The 24203-nt window shown below is 37.4% G+C and overlaps 1 protein-coding gene across 1 annotated transcript in view; it reads left to right on the forward strand.

Moving 5' to 3' along the window:
- Positions 1 to 24203, forward strand: part of LOC124796163 (Down syndrome cell adhesion molecule homolog) — a 151134-nt gene that overhangs the window by 31643 nt on the left and 95288 nt on the right. The window contains exons 2-4 of the mRNA XM_047260254.1: positions 3347 to 3502; positions 5325 to 5609; positions 23902 to 24073. Coding sequence (XP_047116210.1) covers positions 3347 to 3502; positions 5325 to 5609; positions 23902 to 24073 — 613 coding nt within the window. The remainder of the gene's footprint in view (positions 1 to 3346; positions 3503 to 5324; positions 5610 to 23901; positions 24074 to 24203) is intronic.

The following is a 24203-nucleotide window of genomic DNA, read 5'->3' on the forward strand; positions in this document are numbered from 1 at the left end:
GTTAACAAGTTTTCCTTTTTCAGAAATGCTTTTCTTCCTATCGACAGTGTGCATTTCGTATGATGACCTTCAGTTATTTTGCTGCCCAACTTGCAAGATTCATCTACAACATTTAGTGTCTCGTTTCCTAATCTATTTCCCTTGGTATTGTCTGATGTAATTTGGCTGCACTCCATTTGTTTTGTTGACGTTCATCTTACAGCCTCTCTTGAAGGCACTACATATTCTGTTCAATGGAGCTTTCAAGTCCTTTTCATTGTCTGACAAAATTACTCTGCATCTCTAACTGGGAAACCTTTAAGTTTTTATTTGTTCTGCCTGACTGTAATTCCTTTTCCAAATTTCTTCTAGGTTTCCTTCACAGTTTTCTCAATGTACAGATTGAATAACGTCAAGGATATGCCACAAATCCGTTTCATCATTTTTCTCATCTACTGCTTCCCTTTCATGCCCTTCAAGTCTCATGAGTCGCGTCTGATTTCTGTACAAGTTGTAAATAACCTTTTATTCTTTGCATTTTATCCATGCTGCCTTCAGAAGTTCAAAAAATATATTCCATTATAAATATACTGCCATAAATTCTTAGTGATTGAGTTTTATAAAAAATCTGTAGTAAAAGTACAAGCAAGTGCTCGGCTTCAAGTATTAATTATTATGAAATTCCACATCTATCTCATATGCTCCCATATGCTGCTCCCAGTATAGTTTACTTCATGTGTGTATGCTTAAATTTACTTGGTAACTCCACATCTCTCTATTAGCTTATTGCTTTATGTTAGTGGTGTGTTAACCTAAATATTGTAACAATTAACATATCTATACCAGCAATCACAATGTGTTCAAAGTGTCAGATTATGTCAAGTTGGTTTGGCGAATCTGATTCATCAATCCAAATTACTGAAAAATTTCAACTAATGGCTGTTTGTATTTTTGCAGTCTGCTAGAATTAAACTGTTTAGTTTCTTTCTCAAACTGAGTGTTTTATTCAGTTATAACATACCTTAAAACAGGATTTGTTTCTGTCCTCCCTACCCTAAAGAGAAAAGAAGTGCTGCACTTTCACCTATAACCAGTGGTATTTTACCACTTGTAACAGTGCCAACCTGTTGCTCCACCCCCACCCCCTTGATCCCATCATTGATTTTCTGCTTTTAACCCATCCAGTTTACCTGTCTCTTTCCTGCTGAGGTGCAGGCCAGGACTAGTATAATCCCATTTACTGATAGAATCAGCATGAACTACACCAATGTGTAACTGTTCATTTGACATTAGCAGCCATTCCAACTCTAAATTAACTCTCTTCACAGAAGATTTCAAACGAGGTTGCTCATGTTAACTTGGACCAGATACAGACTGAGCACTGGTATAGCTTGATGCTGAGGCTGTCTTTACTGGGTCTCACACTGTATTGTATTCACAGAGTAAGGTTGTTGATGATGTAAGATTAACAACAATTAGATTGTACGTAATACTTGTCTTGCAGAAAGCATATTACATTTCACACATGGAATAAAGAGCTACTACTCAAAGGTAGTCCACGCCTGATAGGCAGTAATGATAAAGATGTAACAAGCAGCCAGATTACTAACATACATTGCCTGGCACTCCCACTATAACCACAGTATCTTCTTTAGTGAAATACGTACAAAGTAATCTTAAATCCTTAGACCAACACTAGATTAAAAAAACAAAAAAAAAAAACAAAAAAGATGGCTATTGTACACCTACATATGCCAAGGCCCATTTGTCTGTAACTGAAGCAACAGGACAAATTTATTTTTCACTTTCACCAGAAATCTGTTAGAAGAAATCCTGTATCTGTTCCTTCTAGTGTGTATTGTCAGTTACAGCCTCACTTTACCCTTCTCCCTCTGTAACATGTTCAGGTCTTTCCTAGCCTTATTTAATTCAACTTTAAAGGCAGCAATTTTCACCTTCTGTTCCATACGCTTCCCATCTTTACTGCATATCCTGTAAAACCACTGAAGGGCCTTTCAACTACAGTAACCCCAATGGGGAAAAACTACAGCATTTATCACATTGTACTTTGGAACTAACAATTTTGCTGGAAATTAGGAACTTTTCAGATAACGTAAATAATAATTTAGCAAGAATAAGTTACCTAAATTACCAAGAAAAATGAAAACATGCCTACTAAAATTTGGCCTACACAAAACTCTATGTAAACAAAACTACTTGCGCAAATTAAAATTTACACTACCTTGTGAAAATATGAACTAAATAAGAAAGGAATAATCCCTACTTAATAATGTTGGAAAGAGAAAACAATGAAACAAGTCTGTCTCTGTAAACAGAAATAAGACCATAACCCAATTATGATTTTTTTTTTTTTTTTACAAGTGATATATAAAGAAAAGAGAAAACTTTAATAGGATGCTTAAAGCACACAGTAGAACATGTATTTCTTGTGTAATTTGCACTGTAATGTTATTACAAGCTAAGTAACTTAACCTTATGACAGCTGTGCTATCTCCGAATTAGGGCAAAACTTCTCACTCTAATAGTAAGGATTTCCTTCCTGCAGTCAACTGTTAGCTGTATCCATTGTAATTTATTTCCTTTGTTTAACTTTAAATTAGGCTATTATGATCTGCAAAAGTTAGGGGCAGGAGAAGAGAGAGAGGAAAGGAGGAGTAGTCAACCCAGTTCTAGCACAAAATTGTTCCAATAACCAAACTGTTCAAAACTTCTCATTTCATTCTTTTGAATGCTGCAAGCTTGTTTACCCTTTCTTTTTACTTGTATTGTACGCTGAAAATTCCTGTGGTTGCCCAGTGTAGCTAACATTTTTTGAAAAATCTGCTATAACTCAGCAATGAAATATTTCTAAAAACAAAGATGATGTGGCTTACCAAATGAAAGTGCTGGCAGGTCGATAGACACACAAACACACACACAAAACTCAAGCCCTCACAACCAATGGCCGCCCCACCAGGAAAGAGGGAAGGAGAGGGAAAGACGAAAGGATGTGGGTTTCAAGGGAGAGGGTAAGGAGTCATACACACACACACACACACACACACACACACAAGCAGACTTTCCCTCTCCTTCCCCCTTTCCTGGTGGGCTTGAGTTTTGTGTGTGTGTTTGTGTTTGTTTGTGTGTCTATCGACCTGCCAGCACTTTCGTTTGGTAAGCCACATCATCTTTGTTTTTAGATATATTTTTCCCACGTGGAATGTTTCCCTCTATTATATTCATATCAGAAATGAAATATTGATACATGATGAGATGTCATTAAATGGTGGATTGTCTTTTGTTTCATTATTCATCATCCAGTCTATAAAAAGCACCAGCTTTTTTAAACTGTCTTTTCTTTCTGCAGGTAAATACTTACCACAGAACCATAGGCAATTGGTCTTTCCAAATGGCACTCTCATAATTCGAGATACAAGGAAGGAAGACGATGGTGGATACTTATGTGTTGCTAGCAACCCTGATGGTCTTACTTCTCGAAGTAAATTGATTGTGAAAGTTATGGGTAAGTACCAAGTCAGTCAGTTGCTATTATCTAACAATCTGGTATGGTCTGCTTTTTGTCACGTAGAAGTTTGCGCCTAACTGTCAGTAAGCTTGACTTGTTCTATAATCTTTCTCTTCATTGAATTTTTTAGTATCACATTTTGTTTCTTTCCTCCAAGTCTCATGGTGTTCAGAATAATCTATCATGTTTCAGTTAGTTTGATTTTTCACTTTACTTTTCTGTTTTAAATGAATTTGCTTCTTTCCTGATCTTCTTGTAAAGATTACCAACTAGTTATGCATAATTTAAAAATTTGCGAGGTTAACTGTACCTATTTTCTGTTGTAGCATTTTATTTCTTTCTGCTCTTACATTTAACTCAATCATTTCTCTAGTAATTCTATGAGCATTACTGATGTTGAGCCTGTTCAGTACAGACAAATCTTTAACAGTACAGGGAACATTTGACAGACCAAAGTGTACTTTGTTTTTAATGCTGTGATTGGGATGTTTCTTTAACATATTAATCATCAGCATAAAGCAAAATTAAAGCAGTCTTTCTCCTTGTAATGTTACTGACATTAATTTTATGTTCATGTGTTGTTTGTTAGGCCTACTGTGGTTTTATAGTTTCCTGCAACTGTCTCTTCTTCTTTGTGATTGGCATCTTTAGCACTAAAATCACTGATTAGTTGTTAGAGTGACAATATTTTCCTCTTATTGTAGGGCATGTGGCATAGTTTTTTAAAACTTTGGATTATCTATGTATAGTGATGATAGAAAGCATTATTATGTTACTGTTGTGACAGTTGGAGATTTATGCCAGATTTGAATCCAAATCTCCCACTTATTACGAGGAATGCCCTTAACTCCCCCTCTGCAGGAATGACTTGTACTTTCTATAACACTGATGTTTCACTGTTACTACTTCCAAATGCCACAATCAGAGGTCATTCCATTTAATGTGTGAGTAGAATCACTGGGATTTGAAGGAGGGTCAGGCTGTACCACAGACCCAAGTACATGAATATTTAGAGAAACATTGATGTCAGTTCGCAGTGAACAGGTGATCCATGTTTGAATTCTGGTTTGTCTCAGACACTTATTTGTCATAATGAGTGCGTAATATTGCAATAGTTGTGTGAATGAAGTGATTTCTTTGCTTTCAACATTTCTGTTGATATTAATTTATCTCTTTTTAAATGTTTTAATGTTAAGCACTATTATATTTAATTCTTCGGTAACCACATTTCTACAGTAATTATGCTCACACACACACGCACACACACACACACACACACACACACACACACACACACACACACACACACACACACACACACACACACACCTCACACACACGCGGCCACTTTGTCTGGCTGCCAAAGCTAGGCTTTGCTATCTGGAGCATGCGTGTATGTTTTCTAAATCAGAAGAAGGCCTTTTGGCCAAAAGCATGCTTGTTTAGCAGTCTTTTTGGTATGCCTGTCTGTGCCTCACCATCTCCACTATATGTTAATTAGGAATGTATCCTTTTTATAATATTATTGTCAAGTGTAATTAATAGTTCAAAGGGTTTATTTCGTCCCATTCATTTCAAATTGACATACTTATATTACATCATTCTGGTCATCTTACCAAAAGGTATAATCATTATTTTGAAAATACATTTTTAATTGTGAATACCTTTCTGTAATTGCTTGCTCTATCTATTGTTTTGTGAGATGATTGAGACTGAAAAATACTGTTTTGCATGTTAATTTTCAAGGAAATTATTGCTAATAGTATGATTTTTAAAACAGCTACGTGTCCTCTATCTCTTATATATTCTTTATTTTCAGAGCCACCTTCCATTGATCCTTTTTCCACAAAAAAAGATGCTCAGAAAGGCACGAGGGTACATCTACATTGTGTTGTAATCAAAGGTGATCCTCCTATAGTGTTTCGATGGCTGAAGGATGGTGAAAGCATCCCGCATGGTTTATCTGTTATTGAAAGAACAATAGATGAGTATTCAAGTACTCTGACATTCAATAGGGTTATGGAAGACCACACAGGAAATTACACATGTGTTGCTGAAAATGCTGTAGCCAATACAAGCCATACAACTCAACTTACAGTTAAGGGTAATTATCTTGCTTATTCCTTCTGTACTATCTTTGTGTCAGCACTTTACTACTATTCCTGAAAAATGACATGACATCACTTTATGGCTGCTGAATTGTTCTCAGACACACACAAATATGTGCTTTTGTATTTCAGATATAAATTTCTTCACCAGGAACTTCTACAGCATCTTTTCTATGTGTTCTTTATTGTTTTTTATGTTTATTCATAGTATAATATTGTGACTCTACCCTTTGTTCAGTAAGGCCGTTTTATGATTGATATGTAAAGATTAACGTGTTAAACAATGAATCTTATTAATTTGTCATTTCACTTCTTAAATGGCCAATTTTTCTATTATCTTCCATTTTTTGAGAGAAGATTGATCATAGTAATAACTTATTTGCCACATGCGAATAGTAGATTTCTTCTCAGCAGTCTCCAAATGGAAATGGAAAGAAGAGAAAAACAGTGGCAAAATTTGGGGATCTTTGTGGGGTATCATAAGTTTAGCTCAGGTGGTTTGCCAGTTTGCCGGCATGAATTATGTGCTGTACAACAAGTTTCCACCTGTGAAGTTCTGAGGGACTGATACTATAAGACAGAATCCAGGTAGCCTGAGTGGTGAAACAAGCACAATATTGATGGTAATTGTGATATGAAACATGCTCTGTGACAAAGAAATGTGTTATTAATGATGGAGCTTGAGGCATGTCAACATTTAATGTGACTTTTGTGTCTCTCATCATAAAGATCCTCCCCTTCTTTAGCCACCTGTCTGGCTTCTTGTTTGTAAACTTAGCATGCGAAACTTTAAATAATTAAGAAGATAGAAGATAATGTGACCAATCACTGCAAATGACCATCAAGATTATTTCAGTAATTATAATTGTGCTGCCTGTGTAGTATGTTTTCAGATATAATGAGAAGCAATGGAGTTATATCTAACTACATAACTCAGCAGTGCTTCACAACTGCTAAACATGTATGGGAATTGGGTATACTTCCTAATCTCCTTCTCTGCCTGCCTCTCTCTCTCTCTCTCTCTCTCTCTCTCTCTCTCTCTCTCTCTCTCTCTCTCTCTCTCTCTCTCTCCCTCCCTCCCCCCTCTCCTCTCCTGCCCTCGCCCTCACCCTCCTCCTCCTCCTCCTCCTCCTCCTCCTCCTCCTCCCCCCCCCCCTCTGTCCATGCCCTCCTCTCCTCTCTCTCTCACCATCTCTTCCTCCCCCCCCCCTTTGTATGTCCATTTCTCCCCCCTCCCCTGCTCCATCTGCATCTGTGTCCATCTCCTCTTCTCCTTTATATTTGACCTTCTGCTTTTTTTCTTGTTACTGCGAATGAGACCTTGACTGGAAGTCAATTAAATCAGTTGGGATCATTGCTGTATCAGGTATGAGAGAGACCTCTCTGGCTGCTAGATCTGTGACGATAATAATTTCAAGGACAGTATTTTGCATAGCTTTACTCTACAAATGAGTGGGATTACAAAGTTTTGGACGATTCAGATTCTGCATTAGTATTCTAATGATAAGCCAGTAAGCTATGAATACAACTTTCCTGTTTTCTGGTAAAACAACCTGTGAAGCAGAAAATGAAACAACACTACACTGTGTATACAGTTGTTGTTTAAATTCATATATGAAGAGAAAGAATATGCGAAAGAAACAATTTGCCTAATGGCTTAAATGCCCTGCTATCATAATTAAAACTGACAAGAAGAAGCAAGAAAGAAAACAAAACTGATTATTTTCGTAACCAGTGCAGCATTTTCTTTCTCACACTTGATTTTAAAACAAAACCTGTACATTGTTGTTTAAAAAATGTATAGCCTATGTCCATATAAATGTTTATGCCAATTTGACTCTAAATTTGTGTATTTTACTATTCGTGTTACTTCTGCATAATCTTTAATTGACTGTATCGATACCAGTTTGTAGTGTGATATATTGTGAAATTCGAACATTCGCAAGTGCTGTGATGAGTTCCAACTGTTATCATCAATTGTAGACTTAAACTTGTTTGTGCTCTTTCAGAATTTTTGAGAACACTAGGCCTATCCTTGTTCAAAACAACTGTTCTCTACTTTCATTGTATAATTATGAGAGAAATATGTTATTTTTTAGAATTTTTGGACACTCACAAAACTATATTTTCTTAAGTTACCAGTATGTGTGTTTATGGATAACTTATTTCATAGCAAATCAGTAACTGTGATTCACAATTACTACCAAAGAATAGATCACCCTAAATTTCATTATATATCAACATAAATAATGTACATTTTTAAGAATTTCTGAAATTATCATATTTCATAGCAAATCACCTTTTGTGATTCACAGTTACTGCCAAAGAATATGTCACCCAAAATTTTATTTTACATCAATGCAAATAAACATGCATTTTTGAGCATTCCTGGAAGTTACCATTTTTATGTGCATTGCTTAATATGTAGTAAATTGGCATTTATGATTTATTTACTGTATCAGTTATTCTAACTAACATATTGTGTTACATCTAATTTTCCCTTAAATAGCAGTATATATTACCTAAATTTCTCATAAATTAACTCTTTTTTCTAGTTTATTAATAACTACAATTAACCTCAAAAGTATTGGGAAATCAGTAATTTTTACCACAGGTTTTTCTGTTGCTTTGATAGAAATCTTGTTTGTGTATTTGCTTCATTTCTGATGGGGAATTAGTAGTTTTTTAGCTTAACAGATATAAAAGACAATCAGCAAGCTTAGTTTAAAGTTATATGTTTACTGTCCTGTAATACATTGCACCAGTCAAAATGCAGACCCACTGTGTATGCTGTTTTCAAACATGAGGTGAGTTATTTGATGTTTGTAAGCACCTGGAAATCACCTTGACTATTGTTGAATAATTTGCAGCTGCTGCGAATTAGTGTGTTGGAAGAGCTCCCAAGAGTCACGTGCCTGTGGCACTAGTACCAATGGTGCTTCAAATACTATCCTTCCCTGTGGATCCTGTCCCCTATGCAGAGAGTATGGGGTCCATCATTATTCATCCATTTGATTGCAAGTGGGGTTCCAAGTGGTAGATCCAGGTATTCTGAACAGTATGGACCAGGGAGGACTTGTGGTATTATACTGATTCCCCTAACCAACAAGTTTGAGATGCTATCTTTCACTGAAACTGAAACTGAGGCAATGGGGCTCACTTCATCTGTTTTGGAGAAACCTGTTTTTTTCTGGTATCAATAAGAGGCAAAACTGAAAGGGTAGGGTCTATTAATTTTTGGGAGTTCAAACATGTGGTTGAATGATGATACCCCTTACTCAGTGAGTATGCCTGAGGGCCTCATTCAAAATGTTGAAGAGGCTATTCTGGCTACCATTGAGGTAACAGCGTGCAAGCTAACAGATGGGGCTGTAATTGTAATATGTGGGGCCTATAAATGGTGCACTGCAGCCCACTGTGACCAATTCCACCACTGAAACATGAAGCAAGGATAGTTTATCTAAGGAAGAGGTTGAAATTGTGTTCCAATGAACATGTTTTTATGTACAAGAATGCTACAGGCAAGAACACAGTCCTACAGCAACAAGGTGCAGTTTTCAAGCATGGTTTAATGTTCCAAAAAGACCTGATGCAAAAAAAAGAATTGCAAGCTTTTCACCAAATTCCAAGGGATAGGCTGATTATTTAGCAAGGAATGTTTGTCCTAGGCCAACTGAAGTTACTCCTGTAAATGTCACCAAGGTTTCTGGAACCAGACAGCAAAACCCAAGAAAAATCAGAAGCTACCAGGCCATACCGGTACATGCTGTGTGACAGAGGGACTGGCTTTGTGGACCATATTGTCACAGAGATTGATAACAAAGGATTTGATATTGGATGCATCTGGTCCACAGATGAAATACACTTCCACCTGAATAGAATCATGAAAAAACAGAAATGACAATGTTGAGATTCTGAAAAATCCCCATCTGTATGAAGTGAAACCACTGTTTTCTCCAAAAGTTTCTGTGTGGACTGCAATAAACAGCAAAGGCATTTTTGGCCCTTTTCTTCATGTGAGAAATGATTACTAGTCAACGTAACATTGCAATTAAGGAACAGTTTGTCACCACACAGCTAGCTTTGCAGGATCAATCAGGCATTGAGAAGTTCGTGCAAGATGGGGCTAGACCAAATTGCACCAATCAGGTGTTTCAGTTTCTTGATGAATACTTCAGGATTAGAGTCACTGTGCTGGAGCATTACAAATTTACAGGCACAGTGATGGGTGGTCTCCAGTGACACAGTAATTCTGTTAGAGATAGCACAGGAGCAGTTGAAAGCAATGGACAGTGTCTTGAAAGGGGGATATAAGATGAACATCAAGAAAAGCAAAACAAGGGTAATGGAATGTGGTCGAATTAAGTCAGGTGATGCTGAGGGAATTAGGTTACCTGATGAGAGGTGAAATAGAGAGGATATAAAAATGTAGACTGGCAATGGCAAGAAATGCATTTCTGAGGAAGAGAAATTTGTTCATGTTGAATATAGATTTTAAGTTTTAGGAAATTTTGTGTGAAGGTATTTGGAGTGTAGCTTTGTATATATGTGATACATGGATGATAAACAATTCTGACAAGAAGAGAATAGAAGGTTTGAAACGTGGTGCTGCAGAAAAAGGCTGAAGATTAGATGGATATATTGCATAATTAATGAGGTGGTACTGAATAGAATTGAGAAGAAAGAAAAGAAACTTGTGGCACAACTTACTTAAAACAAGGGATCGGTTGATAGGATACGTTATGTAACATCAAGGGATCACCAGTTTAGTACTTGAGGGAAGGGGAGGGGGGGGGGGGGTAAAAATTGTAGACGGAGATCAGGAGATGAATGCAGTAAACAGGTTTAAATAGATGTATGCTACAGTAGTTATTTGGAGAAGGAGAGGCTTGCAAAGGATAGATTGTCAAGGAGACCTGCATGAAACCAGTCTTCAGACTGAAGACCACAACAACAACAACAGATGTCTCAGTCATTTCTTCGTTTTTGTTCTGAGCAGAGTACAAAAACTCTTGGTGAGTTATTAACATACACTAAGATACAAGTTTGACACTGTTTTAGATCTTGGGATGCATCGTAACAAGTCAGAGACTGACTACAGTCTCAAAAGTTTTCAAAATGCCTTAAAGTACTGTTTTGGGGCTGTGGTGATAGACAAAGAAAATGTTTGTTGCATGCTAGTACAAGATCAGCCAAGACTAATCGCTCCACGATCAGACTGACACCTTATCTTAAATGCTCAATAAAATGCAATGATTTCCACATGATAATTAGTGCAGAGAATGCAACTTGCCTCAGGAGTTGCAGTTTCCTTAGGAACTGAGTACTGGAGACTTGGAACAGTGATCTGAATATCTGACATCTAACAGAGTACGCCCCGCTCACAGTTGTTCAGAGATAGTCAAGTGTAACATGGAATCAGAAATATCAAGTTTAACCCATAACAGAATGAAGGAATTTGCTGTCCATGAATGACCTCCACTTCAATCTGCAGCATTATTTTCATCACAAATTCTTTTGCATAGAAAGCAGTAGTTTGTACTACTATTTCTGCATTATCATGGGGAGACATCAGTTGTGTGGCAGTGGGAGTTTAGTGTTGTGAAACGGCACGTGTAATATGGTGCTTATTGTCATTTTCATTGTTGGGATCAATACTGTTAATGGCCAAAGGTATGATGACCAGATGTGCCACTCTTCACATGTGAAGTTGGGCCAGACATGTCTTATGACTCTAGCTGCTGTGATGGAAGTCTTTCTCACTTGGTAGGATATACAATGATTGGTCAGCATGTTCCTGGATCTGAATCAGGGCACAAGGGAGGGAGTATGGAGCTCAGCACAAGGATCATAATGTGCTCAGCTATCACACAAATTTAAAAGCAAGTAAGCACCAGATGCATTACCGTCATGCAGTAATTCACAAAATTTTATAATTTTGACATTGGCTTTGTATGCAAAGTCAAAGTCCCATCATTCATCTTTCTTTAAAAAAAAATATTACTTTGGATCAATCAGCATTAAAATTCAATTTACTATTGGGCATTTATTCAAAATTAGCATATGTAACATAATCTAAAACGTTAGTTTCTTTTATGTTAAAATAATCCTTGTCAGACAAACAATATACACTGGAAAGACCAGGTTGAAATATTAACTCTGTAATGTAAAAGATAGCTACTCACTGTAAAGATGATATTTTGTGCTGCACATAGGCATGACGAAAAGGCTGTTGCATGTAAGCTTTTGGCCAAAACCTTCTTCAGAAAAGAAAAACACACACACATTCACACAAGCAAGCACACCTTGCACACACAAGAGTACTGTCTCCAGCCAGAAATCAACAGGTACACGTTGAATGGGAGCAATGTTCAGCAGCAGAGCCGGGAAGATGGAGGGATAGCAGGGTGCAGGTGGGGGATGAGAAATCAGCACTGTCTGACAGGGCACTCAGGAGAGGGCTGCCAGGCATGGTGTCAGGAGGCTGTGGGGGAGGGAGAGGGGGGGGGGGGGGAAACAGGGAGCAGGCAGGAGAGAAGCAGAAAAGGGGAAAATACCAATGGGTGCACCACCAGAGAGCAGTGCACAATGAGTATGAGGGGAGGTGAATCGTGAGGAAGTGACAGGACAGAGGAGGTCATGGAACAGAAAGTGCTACATGGATGGATTGTAAGGACTTGCTTCTGAGTCTTCCACAGGGATATGATCCCTGGAATTGAGGGTGGTATAGAGATGAACTAGGATGTTGTGGAGGTTGGGTGGGCAATGGAACAACACTTTAGGAGGGCTGGGAAGCATCTAAGTACGATTTCCCTAATTTCAGGGTATGATGGTATATAATTAAAGCCCTGACAAATGATGTGGTTCAGCAGTTCCAATTCAGGGTGATATTGGGTGATGAAGGTGGTGCTCCTTTGTAGCTCTTTCTTGGTGGTGGTGGGAGGATTGGGGTTATGTGGGATATGTCATGGGAAACCAGTTTGTACAAACAGATTTTTGCAATGAGGGTCACAACACATTTCCTTTGGGGATACCTGAAATATGTTCTACATCTGTTGATGCCCCCCATCCCAGATGACATTCTATATCTGCCCTACCAAGAAATACTCAGTCCAGTCACAAATATCACTTTATGCCCCAAACAATCATACCTTCAATAATATTCATAGGTGTGGTACTGATGTAAATGTGTTTCAGAAAATAAGAAAGGCTGCATCTACCTGACTGCCTTGGGCTTTCAGGATGTAATATGAAAAAGATGTGAGCTCTGTTTCACATAGTTGATGTTTTCAAATTCTATCCTGGTTGACATGGAGGGGCCAATTTGTTTGAGGTACCTCTTTACATTTGAGCTCTGAAGATGTTCTAGGATTCTGTGACAAATTGATGTCAAGGATATTCAATGGGGTAGTTTTTCTCCTGCCTTTCTTGCAGATAGGTGTGATTTGCACTATCTCCTAAGTGCTGGGCAGCTTTTTGTTCGAGGTCTCAACAGTAGATATTGTTTAAAAAGAGACTAACTCAGATGCAGATTTGGTGTATAATCTGATAGGAATTCTGTAAGGCCCTGGAGTTTTGTTCGTTTTAGGAATTTCAGCTCTTTCTCAACATCAGTGACTCTACTTTGCAGTGGTGTGACGATGAAATTGGGGCAATACTCCTGGGAGCTCCTTTGTATACGAACATTTGAAAATGAAGTTCAGCATTTCTGCTTTTACTTTGGTACCCTCAGTTTCAGTTCTTGTCTCACCCAGCATTGACACTAACTTTAGTACCACTAACAGTCCTTACATATTGCTAAAATTTCTTTGGGTTTTCTGAGAGATCCTTTGATAATATTCTGCCATGGTAATTGTTGAAGTCTTTAAGCCTTGCCCTCTTGATAGCCAAACACATTTCATTCAGCATCCCCCTATCTATAGTCCTATGTTTTGTTTTACATGTCTTATGCAGTAGACTTTGTTTCCTTAGTACTTTTTGAACAGTGGCAATATACTATTGAGAGGCCCTCCCATCATGAATTATTCTACTACATATGTATCTATAATGTGGTCAACTACTGTTATACACCTAAGCTACAGTTCTTCTACATTTTTCTCTTGAAAGCTGAATGTTTCATGTTCCTTATTGAGATGTGACACAACTACCTCTTTATCTAGTTTGCTGAACATCTAACTCTATGTTTTTAGTTGCCCTTTGTGTTTTTATAATCATTGTTGCTACGATTGCCTCATGGTCACTAATACCAGTTTCAATGTGGAGACTCTCAAAGAGGTCACACCTATTTGTTGTTCTTCTATGCAATATATTTCTGTTATGAGTGGGCTTCTGAATGATCTGTTCTAAGTAAATAAAAAAGGACAACTTCAGTGCAGTGCATTTGCCCCACACACAGTAAGCTGCCTGCATAGCACCTACTGTTGTGTAGTACACACCTGACCCACTTTGAGGAGCCCACAGTTCTCAGACATGGTGCAAGTACAGGCTGTTGCAGCCTAGCTTTTCATAGAACCTTCATAGTCTCTGGTTCAGTCCTTTCACTTGTCTCAGAAGTATATGTCCCCCATCTGTGCTGCAGACAATGCTGCACACTAGTTTTCTTGGTCTTCTCTGGCAATCACTGGCATGAACCACGTATGACCTCAGAACCCAGACAGCATTGTTTGTTCCAACATGCATCTCAATCTGTGGTTGGTTGTACCCCGATCCCTAAATTTCTGCTGCAATGGCCTTTTCAATATGGTGAATAAAGTCTCCAGGCATATACACTGAGTACTCCTTGTGTTCCTTCAAACCCCTTGCTGCCATTTCCCTAGGAGTACCATTCCCTAAGAGTACCACTTGAACTGCTGACAATTAATAGACATCTGCCCTTTTGTATTTGCCTTGTTGTGAGATTGGACAGAGCAGGTTTTCCAAAAGATGAGGTGAGTCACCTTGACTCAGTTTTAGTTTCGGTGGAAGACAGCACCTCAAAGTTATTGTTTAGGGTGATGAATATAACACCCTGAGTTCTCTCTGGTCCCCGTCTCTCTTGTATATGGCACCTAGCTCTACTACTGAAATGCCACCCACAGTTGAAGTGTACGAGTCATAATAGATCCCGTACTTCCTGTAGAGGGTACAGGATCTGTGAGAGAGGATAGTACTTGACGAACCTATGGTATCTCTGGCACATGACTCATGGGAGTCCTCTCATTACACCCACTTGTAGTTTTCTTATCATTTGATAGAAGCCAGGGCAATTTCCAGCTGCTTACAAACATCAGCTGAAGCATTCCATGTTTAAGACCAGCATTCACATTGGGGGCGCATAGTAGGTGGTGCAATGTTTTACAGAACAGTAAACAAAGAACTTTAAAATAAACCTACTGATTCTCTTTTAGTTTCTGGCCCTGTTCAGTAAAAAGTATTACTAATTCCATTTAAGAACATATGTGATAAGTATCCAAGTTAATTTCTATTAAGGCAACAGAAGAACCTCAGTTAAAAGTTAGTAACTTCCTTAACTTTTTTTTAACTTGTCATCGCTAACAAACTTGAAAATGATTTGTGATAAATAAAGACAATGTACATTCCTTTCAAAAGGTAAAACTAAATGTAACTCGTTATGTTATCTATAACATGTTCTGGAGCAACTGAATCGCAAATGCTGATTTACTCTGAAATACATAATGCATAACACACATAATTTCCAAAAAAGGTATCAACAGAAAGTATCTTATCTGTGCAATAAGCAAGCCACCAAGAGCTGGTCAGCTCTCTAGCTTTGAATCCACACTATCAGGCCTTGAATCTCTGTATGAACACATAATTTTAGCTGGATATGAACATAATTTTTTTAAACAACAGTCCCTCCATTTTGAAATTCAGATGTATACTTTTCTGTTGCTTAAACTTTACGCTACTTCCACATACTCCAACTCACCATTCAGCAGACACTCATATCTTTATTGGTATATTTTCAACCAAATATCCAAACAGAGTAATTTGCACTGAACAGAACTCTGCACCTGGCTTGTCTGTCCCATGATGTAAAATTCATGACACACTCACTGTCACTTTCAAAGAAAAAACTGCAAGTGGCAACTTTTAGGGATTTTAAGTGTATGAATGTGTCTGAGCTTACAGCTGACACCTATAATATTTCTTTGCAGTCAACTGTAGTAAATAATTTTGACATAAATGATGAAGTATGTAATTTGACTGAGAGACTAAATAATTTATACAATAAACATAATCATCTAAAAACTTTTAGAGTGAAGGGAAACCAACACCATGGCCTGCATATCACCTTAAACACCTCACAAGTCTCAAAGATGCAGCATGCAGGACATATAAATGGCACCCAACCTCTGTTAATCATGTCCCTACTAGCAACTACACAACCGAGTTAGTCAGTGTGTGAGAAATGGAAAATTCAGGTATGCACCCTCATTAACTGGGGACTTTCACAGGTCTGCCACCTTGTGGAAAATTTAAGAGGCCTAAGAATAGGCAAACTGAAATCTACAGCTGAACCTCTAGTTCCCACTGACTGAGTGGATGGTGCAGTGGTTAGCGCAATGGACTCACATTTGAGTTCAAATCCACAGCAGATTTTCCATGATTTCCATAAATTTCTCTAGGAAAATGCCAGGATGCTTCCTTTCAAAGGGCATGGCCAGTTTCTTTCCCCACCCTTGAATCTTTCTGAGCTTGTGCTCTGTTTCTAATGACCTCAGTGTGATGGGACTTTAAATCCTATCTTCCTTCCTTCCTTTTAGCTCCTGTTGAGGATCTAAACCAGTATTTTTCCATGCCAACATCTTTACTAAACTAATGCACAAGGGCGTAAACCATCTGTTCCCTTAAAGAATCAGTGGATGGCACAAACAAAAAAGAAAAAAAATATGCACCCTATAGCCAGAAGTCAGTTGCACAAAATTGTTTGGCAGCTTTGGGTCATGGGCATTTTTAATCATTCTCTGACCTCCATCATCTTCCCAACAACCTGGAAGCAGTTGCCCATGAACAGTTATCATCACTATGTGCTGATAAGCATAGAGACTATCATACCCTGTGTTTTCTCTGTTGTCTTGTCAATCATTGCACAACCTCTTATTCATCTTCAGTGTGGTAGGATCTGAGCACCACAGTAGAAATACTCATCATCACAAAGTAAAATTCTCTCTTTATCTCATCTGTAACACAGCCATTCCTAATACCCTTTATTATTGTTAATAATAATAATAATAAATTACAAGCATTAGCCAAACGACTCAGAAGATACAAAAAAAGTGAAAATAGAAGGAAACAAAACCAAACATTCAACACAAACCAAAAGAAATTTTACCAGACAATAGATAACACACACATTAAAATAAACAATCCACCAAACATAACAGACATGGAACACTTCTGGAGCAACATATAGTCAAACCTGGTACAACATAACAGGCATGCACGGTGGATACAAGCAGAAACAGACACATACAAGATGATACCACAAATGCCTGAAGTGAAATTTTGCAACATGAAGTCACCCAAGCAATTAATTCTACTCACAACTGGAAAGCCCCTGGAAATGATAAAATAGCAAATTTCTGGTTAAAGAAGTTCACCTCAACACATTCACATCTAACTAAATTATTTAACAGTTACATTGCAGACCCATACACATTCCCTGATACACTTACACACGGAATAACATATCTGAAACCTAAAGATCAAGCAGACACAGCGAACCCAGCTAAATATCGCCCCATAACATGCCTACCAACAATATACAAAATATTAACTTCAGTCATTAAACAGAAATTAATGACACATACAACACAGAACAAAATTATAAATGAAGAACAAAAAGGCTGTTGCAAAGGAGCACGAGGATGTAAAGAGCAACTGATAATAGATGCAGAGGTGACATATCAAGCTAAAACTAAACAAAGGTCGCTACACTACGCATACATTGATTACCAAAAAGCTTTTGATAGTGTACCCCACTCATGGTTACTACAAATATTGGAAATATACAAAGTAGATCCTAAACTGATACAGTTCCTAAACATAGTAATGAAAAACTGGAAAACCACACTTAATATCCAAACAAATTCAGACAATATCACATCAGAGCCAATACAGATTAAGCGTGGAATATACCAAGGAGACTCATTAAGTCGTTTCTGGTTCTGTCTTGCTCTGAACCCACTATCCAACATGCTAAATAATACAAATTATGGATATAATATTACTGGAACATACCCACACAAAATCACACATTTGCTATACATGGATGATCTAAAACTACTGGCAGCAACAAATCAACAACTCAACCAATTACTAAAGATAACAGAAGGATTCAGCAATGATATAAGTATGGCTTTTGGAACAGACAAATGTAAGAAAAATAGCATAGTCAAGGGAAAACACACTAAACAAGAAGATTACATATTGGATAACCACAGCGACTGCATAGAAGCGATGGAAAAAACGGATGCCTATAAATATCTAGGATACAGACAAAAAATAGGAATAGATAATACAAATATTAAAGAAGAACTAAAAGAAAAATATAGACAAAGACTAACAAAAATACTGAAAACAGAATTGACAGCAAGAAACAAGACAAAAGCTATAAATACTTATGCCATACCAATATTGACCTACTCATTTGGAGTAGTGAAATGGAGTAACACAGACCTAGAAGCACTCAATACACTTACACGATCACAATGCCACAAATATAGAATACATCACATACATTCAGCAACAGAAAGATTCACATTAAGCAGAAAGGAAGGAGGAAGGGGATTTATCGACATAAAAAACCTACATTATGGACAGGTAGACAATTTAAGAAAATTCTTTCTAGAACGAGCAGAAACTAGCAAAATACACAAGGCAATCACTCATATAAATACATCGGCTACACCACTGCAATTTCATAACCACTTCTACGACCCTTTAGATCACATAACATCAACAGATACGAAGAAAGTAAATTGGAAAAAGAAAACACTTCATGGCAAGCACCCGTATCATCTAACACAGCCACACATCGATCAAGACGCATCCAACACATGGCTAAGAAAAGGCAATATATACAGTGAGACAGAAGGATTCATGATTGCAATACAGGATCAAACAATAAACACCAGGTATTACAGCAAGCATATTATTAAAGATCCCAATACCACAACAGATAAATGCAGACTTTGTAAACAACAAATAGAAACAGTAGATCACATCACAAGCGGATGTACAATACTAGCAAATACAGAATACCCCAGAAGACATGACAATGTCGAAAAAATAATACATCAACAGCTTGCCTTACAACATAAACTTTTAAAACAACACGTTCCTACATACAAGTATACACCACAAAATGTACTGGAGAATGATGAATACAAATTATACTGGAACAGAACCATTATAACAGATAAAACAACGCCACATAACAAACCTGACATCATACTCACCAATAGAAAGAAGAAATTAACACAACTAATCGAAATATCCATACCCAATACAACAAATATACAAAAGAAAACAGGAGAAAAAGTTGAAAAATACATCCAACTGGCTGAGGAAGTCAAAGACATGTGGCATCAGGATAAAGTTGACATCATACCAATTATACTATCAACTACAGGAGTCATACCACACAATATCCACCAGTACATCAATGCAATACAGCTACATCCAAACATATATATACAACTACAGAAATCCATAATTATTGATACATGTTCAATTACCCGAAAGTTCCTAAATGCAATATAACACATACCGTACAGTTAAAAGGAAGTGACGCTTGATCAAGGTCCGCGTCACTCCATTTTTAACCGGACTTAACATCTGAGAAAGTGAAGGAAATAATAATAATAATAATAATAATAATAATAATAATAATAATAATAACTGAAAATGTTTTGTTATATTTTTGGTATGTTTGTTCCTGGTCAAATGTAAGAGAGAGCTTTAAGACACAAATCTGGCCAAGCTAAACAAACGGTAAATAAACATCAGTAACTAAGTCTACAAGTCAAACAGATTTTGTATTTAGCTGGTGTTGTGACACCTTTTACTCTAGTGTGTCAAATCTGAACAGTGTAGCACCATTATATCTCATGAAATCAATGTAAAATGTAGAGCAAATGAAGTGTATCTTCCGGCTAACAAGAATTATCATTCACATAAAGTTTAACCTGCCCTTAAGTAGCCAAGAGGATTTGGTGTCAGTAAAAGGATGGACCAAAGGGAAGCCAGGGTACGGTATGCGGAGGGGCTGGCTGAAACAGAGACCATTGTTAAACCCTTCTTTAAGAAAGGTGATACGAAAGATGTCAGTAACTACTGCCAGTTTCACTGCTGACATCATTCCTCAAAACTTCTGAGAAGATGATGTATTCTAGAATAGTATTTCACCTTAGCAACAATAGCATCCTTAGCAAATTGCAGTTTGGGTTTCAGAATTTTGCTCTACTGAGAATGCCATTTACATGTTCACTCACCAGATTGTATGCCAACAAATAATAAAATAGTGCCAGCTGTGATTTTCTGCAGCCTCTCTAAGGCATTTGACTCTGTGAATCACAGTATTCTCCTTGATAAATTGATGTTTCATGGGGTTGATCCTGTAGCCAACCAATGGATCATATCATATCTAACCAAAAGAGTACAGAGAATTGTACTTAGTAATTCAAGAAATATAGTCCAGGGATGTAAGTGTGACTGGGGAGAAATCACATATGGGGTTCCCCAAGATTCAATCTGAAGCCCACTACTGTTCCTCATACATGTAAACAATCTTCCATCTAATATACAAAAAACAGAATTTGTTCTTTTTCCAGATGACAGTAACATTGTAATCAATCCAAGCATACATACAGAAACAGAAGAAATGATAGACAAAGTTCTTAAAAGTATCATTGAGTGGTTTTCTGTGGATGGTCTCACCCTCAGTTTTAAAAAGACACAACATGTTCAGTTCTGCATATGTAGGGGTACTACAATAGTGATAAGTGTAACACATGGTGAGAAAATGGTAAGTAGGGTGAAAACTTCAAAATTCTTAGTCTTCAATAGAAATGAGAATTTAAATTGGAAAAAAAAAAAACACATTTTGGAACTCCATAGTATCATTGCAAAACTTAGAGAGAAACAAATCAGTATAGCGACATATTTTTCATATTTTCATTCAGTAATTTCATATGGGATAATGTTCTGGTGTAACTCATCTTAAGTAAGAACGTCTTCTTTGTGCAAAAATACGCTGTAAGAATAATATGAGGGTTGGAACTTAAATAGTGGCAACTATTTATTCACAACCGATAGAAAAGGGTTACAGGTTTGCACCTGTTACTGTCCTTCACAGTAGTCTCCAGTGTTGTGTAGAACCCGTTGCCAGCGATGTGGAAGGTTTAGTATATCATTAGCAGATCCTGTTCTGTTGATGGTGGGAATGGAGCAGTCTACTGCCTGTCGAATCTCTGGAACAGTTCTGAAGCAAATGCCATGAAGTGGTTGCTTCATCTTCAGAAGCAAATCAAAGACACACAACTCGTATATGTTATGGGCACTTTGAATAGCAACTATTATCTAATGGAAGTTGTGGAGTCTGAGGTACTCTCCCTGCTTCAGGCATCTCCACAGGCCACATTTCAACAGGACAATGCCCGGCCACATATTCCGAGGAATGTACAGGCCATCTTCGAAGAGCAACGGGTACCATTGCTTCCCTGGCCTGCGCGTTCGCCAGACATGATGTCCATCGAACATGTCTGGGATATGGTTGGTTGGCACCTGGTGTGTCACGGTCATCCAGTAACTGGTGTCATGGATTTGTAGGCTCGGATACAAAATGCGTGGAGGGAAATTCCTCAGGAACATATTCAGAACCTTATTGATTCAATGCTATGACATATAGCATTTCTAATTGCAGCGCATGGTGGCCACATGACATACTGAATAGTAGGACTCAAAGGACATGTACAGATTTGAAAAGGTAATCATTTGTTATTTGTCATATACCTAACCTGTGGTATTAAATTAATTGAATTCGTGTGTTTCCTTCTTGGTGTTGCAATTTCCACAAATGGTAGTGTACTAACTCACATCTGTATATCTGTCTCATTCTTTATTAAAAAAGAAAAGAATGGAAAAAAATTAGAAACATTCAGAATGTAACAATATGTACAAACTAATTTGTGAAGTGAATGTAAAATGAATCATTCCACATCATTATGATCTATCATGCAAAATGATCCATGGAACATGTAAGTAACTCACTAACTAAGAGAATTAAAATCGCAGCAGGTTATAAATGGATACGTGTCCTTAAAAAGTAGAAAATGGAGATTGCTCTCTCACTGCATCCAGGCAAATGTATGCAGTTTATGGCCACAATATTAGATAAACATCTACATTCATACGCTGCAAAGCACAGGGAAACTTGTGGCAAAAGGTATTTCACATGTTATCTTGTCGTAGGTTACTTCCCATTCTATTCACAGAAGGATCACAGGAAAAATTACTGCTTAAATGCATCTGTGTGCATGTAATTATTGTAATATTGTCTTCACAGTCTCTACAGAAGAAATACATATGCGGCTGTAGTATGTTCCTTGATTTTTTTTCTTAATGCCATTTCTTGAAGATTTGCTAAGTAGATTTTCACAGAATTGTTGACATCTGCTTTCCAGGATATGCCAGTTCAGGTTACCTAGCATTTCCCTAATCATCTCCTGTGAGTCAAACATACCTACGACCATTCATATTGCCCTTTGTATATGTTCAGTATCCCCTGTTAATCCCCTTTGGCATAGGTTACACATATTTGAGCAATATTTTAGAATGAGCCACACAAGTAATTGTTAACAATCTCCACTGTAGTGTGACATCATTTTCCAATATTCTGTGAATGATGATCAATGGCTAGGTACAAAAAAGAGTATTGTGTTATACTTTGAGAGAAACCGCTTTTGTTAAGGATAAAATTGAAGTCTAATGAAATATATTTTCAAATAGTCAAAATGATGGGACACGTCGATGTGCCTGTGTTAAATGAACTCCTAGCTACCATCTGTGAGAGTTAGTGAAGAAATAAATTAGGTATAATAATTCCTCAGGACACTCTCAGAGACTATAACAAAAGCATACATCCCCCCCCCCCCCCCCTAGTAGCAGCAAACTGATTATGCACAATCAATATGAACACTACTGCTAATACTCTGATATACAATGAACATGCATACTGTAATAAATTGCTACTAGTAGATCTGACAAAATAGCAGTGCCTCTTTGTCAGATGTGTGTTAAGAATAGGGAACACTACAAATTGTTGAAATTTAAGATGATGCGAGACTTCGAAAGCTGCTCAAAGTCTTTGCATGCAAAGGGAGCTATGGAAAGCCAAAATCTCAAAGGCATCCTTTACCATCTGCATGACCAGCCTTTAGTGGCCTGTTGTGGCAGCAAGATGGAACACTGCCACATCATGCCATACCAGTGCGAGAGTGGCTGAACGAAACATTCCTGAACCATTGGTCAATGTGGGTCTCTTGAGTGACCAGCTCAGTCTCCCAATTTGATGCCACTTGACTTTTTCTTATAGGGTGTTTTAAAGGACAAAGAATATCAACATCACATATGTAATTTGGCTGAACTTTGGGAAACCATAACAGAAGAATTCTACAGCATACAAGTACAGAACTGTCAAGCTACTTGTGATAGTGTTGCTCTTCATCCCCCGGCATTTACTAATCTGAATGATGCGTGGGTGGATCACGCCACAGAGAACAGATATTAAAATTCTTGTAAGGAAACAAATGAGAGTAATGTGTTTGTTCAGGTTATGTTGCTAATTTCTTTACCGCAGTCTCTGAAACTTCATATGCATAACTATTTGTCACCTTCTATACAAAATGATTTGTCTTAGTAACATTTCAACATATTATTTAGTTAATTCCACATATCAGAGGCTTTAAAAAATTATCTGCATAAATAAATAAAAATGAAGGAAGACAACCACACACACACACACACACTTAAATGCTTCCACCTGAAGCCACAAAGACACTGGTTGTTTAAGAGTTATTGCTCAGGCTGACAGGTCATTGTTTCTGTTGCTGCATTTGAGTATCTGTGAGAGATTATAATGGAATTTTTGAGTGGTAGCCTTTCCTCATCTTTTTATTTAGTATTCTTAACTTTGAATGTCTGTATTTGTAAAAAATTCTGTATAAAACATTGCCTGAATAGAGATGTTTTCCTTTGATATTTTTTATGCTTTCAATGTTACAGTTCCTCCATCCTGGTTACACGAACCAGCAGATGTTAGTGTTCTGATGGGAGACTCCGTAATTGTACCCTGTGATGCTGATGGTTCACCAAAACCCACAATACTGTGGAAAAGAGAGTCAGACAGGCCACAATCATTATACCAAGATGACACCTTCGAAACAAATAATTTCAAGTGAGTAGTATATGAAAAATTAAAAAATCAAAGAAGAAAAGATATAGTCTCCCACTGGGTAAGAAGGTATATGATGCGTAGTCATAAAGTTTCAATTATCACCTCAAAATCAAAGTGTGTACTTATTTTT

This window comes from Schistocerca piceifrons, chromosome 4, assembly GCF_021461385.2.
Source record: "Schistocerca piceifrons isolate TAMUIC-IGC-003096 chromosome 4, iqSchPice1.1, whole genome shotgun sequence".
NCBI classification, from domain to species: domain Eukaryota; kingdom Metazoa; phylum Arthropoda; class Insecta; order Orthoptera; family Acrididae; genus Schistocerca; species Schistocerca piceifrons.